We start from the raw sequence: 14,787 nt of genomic DNA on the forward strand, positions 1-14,787 counted from the left end.
ATAATCTGCATAAATGTAATACAGGACAGTATTCTACATGTTTTTGGAGGGAAGCAGCTGTAAAAAAAAAAAACAATTGATGCAGTGGAACTTTCAGTGAGAAACTCCATAAAAGGGACTCACTAATAACAGCCATGAATAGAGAGTACCCTCTGCTGGCAGATGTCTGCAATAGTCAGTGACCTAAATAACGCTATGTGAAAGAAAACAGGATCAGAGTTGGTCGGCGAGATAGTTTAAAAACAGAGGTGGTAGTAAACGTGTGACTGCATTCAAAACGGATCTGTGAAACATAGATACAAAAATAATAACAAACATATACGACAAGCATCAGAACAAGTACACAGCTATGGGTTTAACAGTGAGTGCAGGATGTGGTCAAAAAAGAACCTGCCTAGTTCCCTTCTGAAAAGATCAAACCCTCCCCCTTAGGGCCCACGCTCTGAAGGTGTTGTGAGAATGCATGCACTGCAACAGAAATTAAGAGGAAATCAACAAGAAAAGAATATCCAGTATGTCAGAGCTCTGTGGAAATAAAACAGATTTCTCAGGAATCAATGGAACAGACAACAATTGCAGGTATGTCACATTGTTCTTATGTACTAGATATCATCTGTCTATATTTGAAGCATAAAAATACTTACACTAGGACCAAACTAGTTATATTTTGATGAATGCAGGCATAATCAATGCAGCATAGCACTAATTTATACAACAAGCTGCTTATGTACTGTAACTATGTAGTACTATTTGTGCTATAACATGTTGCTGAAAGAAATATCATTATAATACTGGATATTACTGTAATCTTGTGTTTCTCACTCCCAGTCTTGCAGACCCATGTTCTACCACTTAGACATTAGTATTACGCACACACTTTCATTATATATGCTTGTATCACATACACATGTAGATTAAACATGTTAATATCCTGCACACACTTTGATTATATACGCTTATATTATGCTCACATGGTTATATGATTATATTGTGCACACACTTTGATTATATACGCTTATATTATGCTCACACGGTTATATATGATTATATTGTGCACACACTTTGATTATATACGCTTATATTATGCTCACACGGTTATATATGATTATATTGTGCACACACTTTGATTATATATGCTTATATTATGCTCACACGGTTATATATGATTATATTGTGCACACACTTTGATTATATACGCTTATATTATGCTCACATGGTTATATATGCTTATATTATGCACACACTTTGATTATATACGCTTATATTATGCTCACACGGTTATATACGCTTATATTATGCTCACATGTTGGTTATATATGCTTATATTGTGCACACACTTTGGTTATATATGCTTATATTGTACACACACTTTGATTATATATGCTTATATTATGCTCACACGGTTATATATGATTATATTGTGCACACACTTTGATTATATACGCTTATATTATGCTCACACGGTTATATATGATTATATTGTGCACACACTTTGATTATATATGCTTATATTATGCTCACACGGTTATATATGATTATATTGTGCACACACTTTGATTATATACGCTTATATTATGCTCACATGGTTATATGATTATATTGTGCACACACTTTGATTATATACGCTTATATTATGCTCACACGGTTATATATGATTATATTGTGCACACACTTTGATTATATACGCTTATATTATGCTCACACGGTTATATATGATTATATTGTGCACACACTTTGATTATATATGCTTATATTATGCTCACACGGTTATATATGATTATATTGTGCACACACTTTGATTATATACGCTTATATTATGCTCACACGGTTATATATGCTTATATTGTGCACACACTTTGATTATATACGCTTATATTATGCTCACACGGTTAGATATGCTTATATTGTGCACACACTTTGATTATATACGCTTATATTATGCTCACACGGTTAGATATGCTTATATTGTGCACACACTTTGATTATATACTCTTATATTATGCTCACACGGTTAGATATGCTTATATTGTGCACACACTTTGATTATATACGCTTATATTATGCTCACACGGTTATATATGCTTATATTGTGCACACACTTTGATTATATACGCTTATATTATGCTCACACGGTTATATATGCTTATATTGTGCACACACTTTGATTATATACGCTTATATTATGCTCACATGGTTATATATGCTTATATTATGCACACACTTTGATTATATACGCTTATATTATGCTCACACGGTTATATACGCTTATATTATGCTCACATGTTGGTTATATATGCTTATATTGTGCACACACTTTGGTTATATATGCTTATATTGTACACACACTTTGATTATATACGCTTATATTGTACACACACTTTGATTATATACGCTTATATTGTACACACACTTTGATTATATACGCTAATATTGTGCACACACTTTGATTATATACGCTTATATTATGCTCACACGGTTATATATGCTTATATTGTGCGCACACTGATTATATACGCTTATATTATGCTCACACGGTTATATATGCTTATATTGTGCACACACTTTGATTAAATATGCTTATATTATGCTCACACGTTGGTTATATATGCTTATATTGTGCACACACTTTGGTTATATATGCTTATATTGTACACACACTTTGATTATATATGCTTATATTGTACACACACTTTGATTATATACGCTTATATTATGCTCACACGGTTAGATATGCTTATATTGTGCACACACTTTGATTATATACGCTTATATTATGCTCACACGGTTAGATATGCTTATATTGTGCACACACTTTGATTATATACGCTTATATTATGCTCACATGGTTATATATGCTTATATTGTGCACACACTTTGATTATATACGCTTATATTATGCTCACACGGTTATATATGCTTATATTGTGCACACACTTTGATTATATACGCTTATATTATGCTCACACGGTTATATATGCTTATATTGTGCACACACTTTGATTATATACGCTTATATTATGCTCACACGGTTATATACGCTTATATTATGCTCACATGTTGGTTATATATGCTTATATTGTGCACACACTTTGGTTATATATGCTTATATTGTACACACACTTTGATTATATACGCTTATATTGTACACACACTTTGATTATATATGCTTATATTGTACACACACTTTGATTATATACGCTAATATTGTGCACACACTTTGATTATATACGCTAATATTGTGCACACACATTGATTATATACGCTTATATTGTGCACACACATTGATTATATACGCTTATATTATGCTCACACGGTTATATATGCTTATATTGTGCACACACTTTGATTATATACGCTTATATTATGCTCACACGGTTATATGATTATAATGTGCACACACTTTGATTATATACGCTTATATTATGCTCACATGGTTATATATGCTTATATTGTGCACACACTTTGATTATATACGCTTATATTATGCTCACATGGTTATATATGCTTATATTATGCACACACTTTGATTATATACGCTTATATTATGCTCACACGGTTATATACGCTTATATTATGCTCACATGTTGGTTATATATGCTTATATTGTGCACACACTTTGGTTATATACGCTTATATTGTACACACACTTTGATTATATACGCTTATATTGTACACACACTTTGATTATATACGCTAATATTGTGCACACTTTGATTATATACGCTTATATTATGCTCACACGGTTATATATGCTTATATTGTGCGCACACTGATTATATACGCTTATATTATGCTCACACGTTGGTTATATATGCTTATATTGTGCACACACTTTGGTTATATATGCTTATATTGTACACACACATTGATTATATATGCTTATATTGTACACACACTTTGATTATATACACTTATATTGTACACACACTTTGATTATATATGCTTATATTGTACACACACTTTGATTATATACGCTTATATTGTGCACACACTTTGATTATATACGCTAATATTGTGCACACACATTGATTATATACGCTTATATTGTGCACACACTTTGATTATATACGCTAATATTGTGCACACACATTGATTATATACGCTTATATTGTGCACACACTTTGATTATATACGCTTATATTATGCTCACACGGTTATATATGCTTATATTGTGCACACACTTTGATTATATACGCTTATATTGTACACACACTTTGATTATATACGCTTATATTGTACACACACTTTGATTATATACGCTAATATTGTGCACACACTTTGATTATATACGCTTATATTATACTCACACGGTTATATATGCTTATATTGTGCACACACTTTGATTATATATGCTTATATTATGCTCACATGGTTATATATGCTTATATTGTGCACACACTTTGATTAAATATGCTTATATTATGCTCACACATTGGTTATATATGCTTATATTGTGCACACACTTTGGTTATATACGCTTATATTGTACACACACTTTGGTTATATACGCTTATATTGTACACACACTTTGGTTATATATGCTTATATTGTGCACACACTTTGATTATATACGCTTATATTATGCTCACACGGTTATATACGCTTATATTGTGGACACACTTTGATTATATACGCTTATATTGTGCACACACTTTGATTATATACGCTTATATTGTACACACAATTTGATTATATACGCTTATATTGTGCACACACTTTGATTATATATGCTTATATTATGCTCACACTTTGGTTATATACACTTATATTGTGCACACTTTGATTATATATGCTTATATTGTGCACACACTTTGATTATATACGCTTATATTGTGCACACACTTTGATTATCTACGCTAATATTGTGCACACACATTGATTATATACGCTTATATTGTGCACACACGGTTATATACGCTTATATTGTACACACAATTTGATTATATACGCTTATATTGTGCATACAATTTGATTATATACGCTTATATTGTGCACACACTTTGATTATATATGCTTATATTATGCTCACACTTTGGTTATATACACTTATATTGTGCACACACTTTGATTATATATGCTTATATTGTGCACACACTTTGGTTATAAACGCTTATATTATGCTCACACTTTGGTTATATAAGAGATAAGATAATCCTTTATTAGTCCCACAGCGGGGAAATTCACACGCTTATATTGTGCACACACTTTGGTTATGTATGCTTATATTGTGCACACACTTTGGTTTTGTACGCTTGTATCATGCACATGGTTTGATTATATATGCCTTACTATGCGCACACATTATTAAATATGCTTATATTTATGCTTTGATTTAGGAATGTGACATTAGTAACAGCATAACCTAATGACTATTTTAAAGATTCACTGAATTATCAGACACTGAATTTTACAGTAACACTGACCAATACAACAACAACAACAACAACAACAACAACAAACCATACAAGACAAACAATGAAGTACTTGTCAACATTTTATTTTAAGGAACCACATATTAGGACTCTCTTTTGCTTCATTACGGAAAACCCAAACTAGACACTGTTTTTCCCTATGCATTAAGCTTTATTTATTATGTGAAAACTGTAATAATTGTATTGCTACTTGTATTATTAGTTGTTGTAATGCATAATAAACATTTCAATAAGATTATATCATGCAAATTGATGAGCATGAATTCTCAACTTCCAATTTAGGGCAATTTAGTGTGTAAAAAAGATCAGATCCCTAATTAATAAGTCAGTATGTGTTCCACATAGAAGTGCAATGGCTAAAACGGCACTTCAGAATATGGATATTTAAGTCTTATTAAGCTCTTGTTAGCTCTTAAATGATATAAAGCCATAAACTCGCATCTAACTAGCTGAAGATTATACGTCAATAATAACAAAGTGATTTTCATGCATTTTTAAGTGGGTAAGGCCTTCTTTCTTTCCATGAGTGAGATCAGTAAGCAATTTAAAATATACAATATCATTGTGCGAACAGCTAAGTAATCCCTAATGATTTATGAAGAAATTACATAATTAAATTTAAAAAATGATTTTTTTTAATCTAATGTGGTCAATTCATTTGAACAGCTCTATTTTTACTACATTTACCAGTAAATGTCCACACACCACACAGTATTTGCATGTATTTCTATTTTTGTCCCTTCCTTTTTCATATATGACTGATGATTCAACTCATCAGGTAAGTATTAATTCACAGCAGAGCTAAGCATGTTAGAACAGGACAAGCATGAAAATGCATAATGCACAGGGTTTTTAGGACTGGAACTGAGAAACAATGCTATAAAAGTTTTCAGTATGAATATTAACAGCAAAAACCAGTGAGACAACAAACAGACACTATCAGTCAATACAGTGACTGTCCTCTATGTTAATAAATGAAACAAGAAAAAAAAATGCTGAAAGAAAGATTACTGTAAGCTAAAGCTTCCTCAAATAGCTTATATTTCATGGTCAGGTGATGTGCATTTCCTCTCACGTATGTGTGAAGCTACTTTTAGCTAAACATAAATGTGAGAGACGAAACATTGCACCAACTAGCACTGTAAGATGATCTCTGATGTTAATGAGAAACATCTCCAATTTCCTTGTATTTGCTCTGGTTCCAGTAAAAGGTGTTCACTGGAACAAGATCAACAACACATTACAGTTCTGCCTTGGATCTATCTGACCCTGGCTGTTGTGGGCTTCCTGGTCAATGGACTTGCCATGCTGGATCTTTGGAGGTCTGAAAAGACACCAACCGTCATCTTCACCTTAAACATAGTGGTATCTGACTTGATGGTTTGCTGCAGCTTCCCCTTTAGAACAGCTTACTACAGCTCTGGCTCTGAATGGAAGGCTGGCTCTTCCATCTGCTTGATCACAGGGTTTGTTATGGTTTGCTTCTTTTCCATTAACCTCTACTGTAACATGTGCTTCTTGCTGTGGACTAGCATCAACCGCTATGCTACAGTGGTACAGCCACGCTGGGCTTTATTCCAAGCCTTCAGGCAGCCAAAGCTCTGCTGGGTCATCTGCGCCATCACCTGGATACTGGGAACCACCAGTGTAATTGGACCTCTGGGATATAAGGCGAGCCTGAATCCTACAGGACCAGAACTGATTACCTGCTTTTACCAGATGGTGAACAAAGGAATGGAGCAAGGGGACACTTTACAAGCCATAGGTGTTGGAATATTCTTTTTCATCCTTGGCCTGATGCTAGTCAGTTACAGTCTGCTGATTTTCCACTTGCAGAAGGTGAGAGGGGGAAGCATGGTTGGTGCTGGTTTCGGGCCAGGGGGAGGCCTAAAGGTGAGGAGGAAAATCCTGGCCACTGTGGTTCTTTTTGTCGCCTGTTTCCTGCCCTACCATGTGCAGCGGATCAGGATAATGGCTGCATCGGACAGCAGAGACTGTCAGCAAAAGCGAAAAGACTTGGATGTGAAGACTCTCACCATTGTAGTGGCAGCACTCAGCTGTTGCCTGCATCCAATGATGCACCTGGTGCTGCGTTTGCCCTGCTGCAGAGTCAAGCGCAACGTGAGACCCAATCCTAAACCAGAAATTACACGAAGCCAAATTACACCTAATATACAAGCCACTGAGTTGACCCCAAATGTTAAAAAGGAGTAATGGTGAGAAATCAGCAAGAATTTGAGAAAGAAACAGACATTAACTATAAGTCTAGAATATAAAGTCTTTTCAGTGAGGAATCTCCACTGAAATTATAATTCTGTCCAAGACTAGAGTTCTAATATTCTAGTGCTGTGTTCAGAATTGCTGCTTAAAACAAAAATTGTGCACTATTTAATGTGTCACCTATTTTGTAGTGTTGTTCGAAATCTCAGCAGTAATCTCCTTATATGTACAATTCTACTGAATTACTTCAAACTGCAGTGCAACATTAAAAAAAATACACAAATAAATAAATAGACAGAAATAAATATAAAAACAAAAAAACATATTTACAAGGATTATCTGATGATCTATTTAAATTGAGATAGTAATAAGCTAAATATATACAAAATCATCATTGATATCATCATCATTGAGGTACTTCCTTTTGGGAGGTAGCTGTCCCAAACCTTAACTCCTAAAACTTCTGAAAATAACCCTTACATTTTTTTGGCATTTTTAAAATTTTATTTTTAAAAAAGATCTGCGTAATTTCTTTTATAATGAGTTTAAATTTTTAAATAAAAAGAACTTTATTCAGAAAATGTTATACATTTTCATGTCACCACCAGACAGAGTTTTTAAGTCCATAGGTGGAGACTTGTTTTAGCCAAACCCTTGCATTTCAGAGCAGGAAGTGAGACTGCATCCTTGTCCCTCATGGCCACACAGTGAGCTGTTAGATCCCATTGTTCTGAAGTAAATGTGTGCAAAAGTCTGAAAATTAGTGTGTGTTTATTATTATTGTGTGTATACTTGAATCATCTGATAACTTTTCATGACTTTTCCAGTTCAAAAACAAAACAAAAACAAAATTCGGGACCAAAGGTTAATGCATGTTGTGGGCAACGTGCATAGCTGCCTTCACAACCTCAGAACAGTGTAGGCTACACATATCAGATCAGTTCACATATCAGAACACTCAGTAGGCCAGGCCCTCAGAGCAAGAATTCATCTGGAAGTGACTAAATACTGGCCAGCTCAAAAAAACTGGCCAGCTCAAAAAACACCCAAAATATACTTGCTACCTTTTATTACCTCTTTGCTTTTAGTCTGCATATTATAACAACAGGGTTAAAGGAATGACATGATGTATATATCAGAACACTCCTGATAGTAAACATCGATTTGAAATTTAAAATGAAGCCTGTTAGAGTTTTAGTACACAGCATAAATCCAAGAGGACAGAAAATCAATAAAAACAGTCGACTTCTGCTATTTATTTAGTTGTAGGCAATCATGTGCAATAAAATGAACCACTAGCAAAATTCTAGTCTTCTCAGCTCACAAACACTCCAGTTGATGTGGTGATGCTGAAATGGTAGCAGTACCACTGAGTGAACATGAGCACTCACCACCAGGAAAGCATAAAGTCATGTGAAATAGGCCTACATGGGTGGGGTCATTGGTCCTGTGAAAAACTGACTTCAATCAAAGTTTGTGTTTTTCGACCCTGAAATAAAAATGACTAAAAGAAATCCATGATAGTATTTTAGACAACTTGTAAACATGTTTTTTTGAATTTATTATTTTGTAAGGATAATTTGGTACTAGATATGCACTGGGCAGGTGTTTTTGAGTTCTGCTCAACATTAGCTAAAACTTTCATTTCTGAAACAGTCACTAGTGAACCATTTAATAAAGCTTCAGTAGCGTTATGACTGTTTAACTAGTGACGAAATGGAATATTTATTTTAATAACAAACTTAATTAAGTATAAGGTCACCAAAGCAAAAGTCTGAAACGGGTTTTCAACTCTGACTCTGTACCAGTTTGGTAGCGTGATCCATATATATAGTACACTATTGAAGACCCATAGTGCATTGCAAAGTTTAATGCACAGACGAGTTGCACTTCAAATTTTGATGTACATCATAATTCAACATAATCAAGTGTCTTGATAAACAGCAGAAGAAGAAGCTGGAGGAGGCTAAAATGAGATGGAAACACATGCACACAGACAGCAAAGGATGCAAGATGGCAATTTTATATACAGAAGCCAGTGTTTTGTTTTTTTTTTTTAAAAAAGGAATGCTGACACTTAAATTAGTGAACAGGCAATGCATACTTAACACCAAGTAGCTTCACAGACAGATTCAAATGTATGAAGGTAAATTTCTAGGTAAATTTATGGCAGCTTCTCAGCTGGTTAATATGTTTTACTTGCTCACTCTTAAGTATTCCTCAGTGTAGCCTGCTGATGTTCATCTAGCTGGCCAAACATCCTGCATCTGTCAAGCATAACAGTTAATCATGATTCTGTATCTCTGTCTGTGGTGGTCTGCCCGCACTATTTGCAGCTGTTCGCTGCAAATACACCTCTGTTTTCACTGCTTTCATTTTCTATTACAGCAAATATCTATGATGGGATAATCTTAACAAGTAAGATAAATACAAACTAAATTCACACACTGACATAACTGGGTGACATCACAAGTGCAAACCAGGCTTGGCTGTTATTCTGTTTTCATACCATCATACCCTCCTGAAATTTCACTCAGGAACATGGTATATGGTGGTATTTGTGTAAAAGCTGAGCTATAATACTTCTGTCAGCTCGTCTAGCATTGTATCAAAAATTTCACTTTACACGGTTACCAGTAAGCAGAATAAGTGAACGCAGCGCACAATTCCCAAGCCATCAATCAAATAATGTCAAAACCATCTACTGAATAACAAAATGTTAAAGGTGCTTCTAACTAGGAGAGAGAAGCTGGTTAGCATTAGCGCCGTTAGCTTGTTAACAGCTCTGCCCACCAAGGCATTTGTTCAATTCTGGCTAACTAAAGCACTGACAAGTTTCGATGATTAAAAATAATGATTAAAACCCGACAGGCTACGTTAAACAGAAGGCTACCTTAACCAAATATTTAGAAGATAAAAACGTCTGAGAAAGCAAAAGTAAAAATGTACAATAAATTGAAATCCAACACTTTCTGTGGTGTTTGTTTGAGGGCTTAGTTAGCAGGCCAAACGTGCTACAACACAGCATGGATGTAGCTAACTGTAGTTAAAACTACACCTGTTTAGAGGACAGAGCAAGACTGAGTGATTGGTGTTGGAGTGAAAGCTGAAATTAATGTATTCTGTGGTGGGTGCAGAGAACGTGTGGTTCTGATGCATGTAGGTCTTCACCATATAGCTTAGCTGCTATCATGCTTTTTTTTCTGAGGTCTTTCCTGACTCTGACTCTCCCCCTTGCTTGTTCTGTTAGAGCCACCTGTCGATGAGCTCCCACATCACTAGAGAGCTGCATACTTTTTTGAGGTAGTAGCAGTTCCCAAAAGAACAGCGCTTTCATAAGATCACCTTTAGTAGAAATAAGGCATCTTGAATGCCAAGTTTCTGAATTACTTCTCATAAACACTCCATCCACTGTTTCTTCTGAAATCAAGGGTATTAAAAGGGAGTTTGTCCCCCCTTTGCTGCAATAATAGCTTTTGGTCTTCTGGGAAGGTTTAATACTCATACTGGCCATTGAACATAATGATCTTGAGCTTTAAGTCTTTTCTATGGAGATTATGCTGTGTGTGTGCAATTGAAGGCCTCTGTCAGCAATCGGTGCACCTTAAAGTACCTTAGTAATTTACTTAAGTATAATAAAAGTTACTAATTCTAAGGGGTGTCTGAATAATTTTGAGCATATATTGAACAACTGTTCATATGTTCTGTTCAAGTATAAACTGCATTAAAATAAAGGCTAATTCAAATATAATGTAAACAGGTGCAAAAATCCAAACTGTAAAATAGACAGCAACTGCTTAACCTGAGCACAAGCCTATGTTAAGACTTACATAAACATTATTAATCAGAGCACACAAACAAATGTGTGTGCGTGTGTTTAAAGTACTTTGAATGTTCCGACTGAATACTGTTGCTGACCTGAATTCCACTGAGTAACTTTTTTTATTGTAATATAATTGCATGTATGGTCCTAATGCTGAGTGTAAAAATAAATGGGACTGTATAAACTCAGATCTGTCTTATTTCTTCCTCTACAGTAATACTGTGGCCCCCAAAAGTACTTAAACATTGAAAAATGCATTGGGTCCTTCATGTTAGCAAGCAAATTGTCAATTTGACACAAATCATTCCAAGACTGTAAACATCCGAAAAGTTTACTCGCAGCCTTCTGCAGATTTTTATCCAGAATGTATTTGTACACATCAAAGTTCAATGAACACAAGCTGCCAGGTATTGGCGTTTCCACCTCTGTGCTTTACAGTGCCAACAGTGTCTCAAGGTTTTATGCACACAGAGAATCTACCACCAGTTTCATGTGGGCTTCCACTTTATTTTAATTGTCTCTAATAACTGTGTAGTTACACATTAACAATACACTCAACAATGTTACTACTATTATGAATTCACTATTACAGATGGAGTACAGTAATACAGCTCACATAAATATACTTGTATCAACAAATATTTCAGTGATGTTGGAACAAAAACCTGTATTTTTTTGTTTCCCCATTTTTGTTTTTTTCATATTTGCATAATTAAAAAATGTCAGTTGCATTTTACATTGCAAATTTTATTATAAATGGATGAAAGAAATGGTCCAAATAGACCTGAAAAACAATTGTAGGTAGATTATCTTAAATTAAAAATAACTTATGCTTTTCCTGTACAGTTACCATTTTGGAGATACAAAGTTTTGCTCCGACAGTGACGGTATACAAGTATATCTTGACAGCTGCATTGCATTCATTCATGTAATATTGTGCAGACAACTACATTTGTACAAATTGGTATTTTAACAACAAGATCTTTCCTGTTTGTAACAGAAGGTACGTAGATATCTACATTATGGGGTGGTACCATCAAGGGTATGCATTCAATACCATTAGTTAGGGAACATAACTGCACTATAATTGACTGCAATTATATTTTAAAATTACACTCACTCCACATGCACAGCTTTTAATTTAACTGTTCCATTTTAAAAATGTACATATATATTATACTATATATTTATATAGTTATAAAACAATAAAATTATCTTTCTCCTGGGAATAACTTATGTAATGTACAAAGTTAGATGGTAAGGCCATTTTTGTACCTTTGAAGCTACATTTACACTGTTTGACAGTGTACACAGCATCTGCTCAGGAAAAGGCTAGCTGTCCTAATATTTAGCTCACTGTAGTAGTATGTTTTATGTTTATGCTTTAAAGTACTGAGATGGTATGTACACAGTGACAGCACTCATTGTATCTTTAAAAGTAACGTTCATGTAAATAATTAAAATGTGTTATATTATACTACCCCAAAAGCATTGTTCATATTGCCAATCTGTAATTTCACTGTATCTAAGTAACAACTATACAGAAACTGTACATGTTAATATAAGTGTAGCTTTTACATTGTTACTGTGGAATATTTATGTTGAAGCACAAATCAAAAGGATTAATACCAATCCCTAATTTCACAGCAACAACATGAAGGGCATCTGCAGTTGCTGTTAACATCGCTAACATGCTAACAGCCCTGCCCACCACAGAACATGCCAATGTGAACAAACCATAACATTGCAGAAAGGTTTAAACTCTAGATCACTGAACTGGTATCAGCACACTTACGCTGAAGCTCTCACTTCCGATTTGTATACATGATGTTTACGCAACGATTCATCCAGCAATACAATGATGCAATATACCAGAGGTGACTAATAGGCGATCCGAGTCTGGACCCTGACGCTGTCCATTTCTAGCATTTACAGTACGCCTTTAGTGGCCGGGAAACTCACAGACCAATCACATGCGTTGTAAAAATCACACGTGTCGCTACTCAGCCAAACAGATTTGTGCATTACGTTAAGCACTGAGACTCAAGTGAGTGGTGCACACAGGCGAGCAATGAGATGAGACAAAGCAGTTGGAGAAGAAAGTGAGCCAGATTATTTTACATGGTGTGATCTAAAAAGAGAAAAGTGACACTAAATATTGTTGAAATATGACTGAATGGTACTTTATTTGATTTGACATTCATTTGTTGACTACATAAGATGTTGATATACCCTCTACTTCAGTAAACAGTATATGGCACTGAATCATAATGCAAGACAGACATTATGACGTTACGGCCTTTCACTTGAGGAAATTTTCTTTGACTGGACCTTGTTGAATGTTAATTAAAGACCACTGCAATATTCTGTTCGAATGTTTGAAATCTCAGGAATTGATTCCCGCTAACCATTTTATGATCCACTATTCACAGCAGTCACAATCGTCTCATTTGCAACACAAGCACTGAATGAGCAAATGCTAGCAAATCTGTGGGTCCTTACCTTCAAAGTCTATTTATAATCCAAAAGATGTGGTCATGATAACATGGCAAGTTTCAGAGATCAGTTTAGAGATCTGTAAGTCAGGTGGAAATAAGCTCCTCCATTCTAACCTCTGTCATTTTCGGTCAGTAATGCACACAATTATTCGGACGGGAAAAAAAGTGTTACCTCTCAAATGAAACCAAGATCTGGACTACTTTTATTTTGGGTTTGCTGTTTCAGGCAAAAATGGAGTGACAGTTAACAGGTTAAAATTTGGCTGAGTTCATGTCACAAGCCCAGCATACTGCTACAGCTAGCTAAAGGTTAGTAAAGTTAGCATTTCCTGTGCAGATACAGTGCACCTACTGACATAACGTAGGTAATTATACACATCTTGTTACAAACAGAAAGCTCATCTCATTAAAACAGTGGTTCACCACATTACACAAGTGCAATAACAAAAACTGTAGTTGATACACATGCATTCTCACTAATAGCTGTACTATTGTAATTAAGCTGTGAACACCAGTAGTTACAATGTTCTTGCATGCATTATTAATATGTAACTACATAGTTATTACAAATATTTTAAACTAAGTGGGCCAAACTGTGCTGAAATGTCTCAATGTATCAATTTACTTAAACATTTTATGAATTTACCTAAGGAAATGGTTAGATGGCGGTGCGTGAACAACGTCTCTCCAGAATCTGCTTTTTAACGGTTTTCTATCTACTTTTGACTGGACTATTCATCTGAAATTGCTCCCCCTTCATATTTATATTTATATATATATAAAATATTTTTATATTTTATACTTATATATATAT

At 34.5% G+C, this 14,787-nt stretch overlaps 2 protein-coding genes across 14 annotated transcripts in view; one reads left to right on the forward strand and one right to left on the reverse strand.

The window, feature by feature from the left end:
* The window catches only part of caska (calcium/calmodulin-dependent serine protein kinase a), a 291,499-nt gene that overhangs the window by 73,848 nt on the left and 202,864 nt on the right, over positions 1–14,787 (reverse strand). The gene's annotated exons all lie outside the window — the stretch shown is intronic.
* Positions 458–11,663, forward strand: gpr82 (G protein-coupled receptor 82). Its single transcript, XM_017695258.2, has 2 exons — positions 458–579; positions 6,638–11,663. Exons 1-2 carry the CDS (start codon positions 515–517, stop codon positions 7,644–7,646), a joined length of 1,074 nt encoding a protein of 357 aa, XP_017550747.1. The 5' UTR covers positions 458–514; the 3' UTR covers positions 7,647–11,663.

This window comes from Pygocentrus nattereri, chromosome 6 (assembly GCF_015220715.1).
Source record: "Pygocentrus nattereri isolate fPygNat1 chromosome 6, fPygNat1.pri, whole genome shotgun sequence".
Classification (NCBI taxonomy): Eukaryota; Metazoa; Chordata; class Actinopteri; order Characiformes; family Serrasalmidae; genus Pygocentrus; species Pygocentrus nattereri.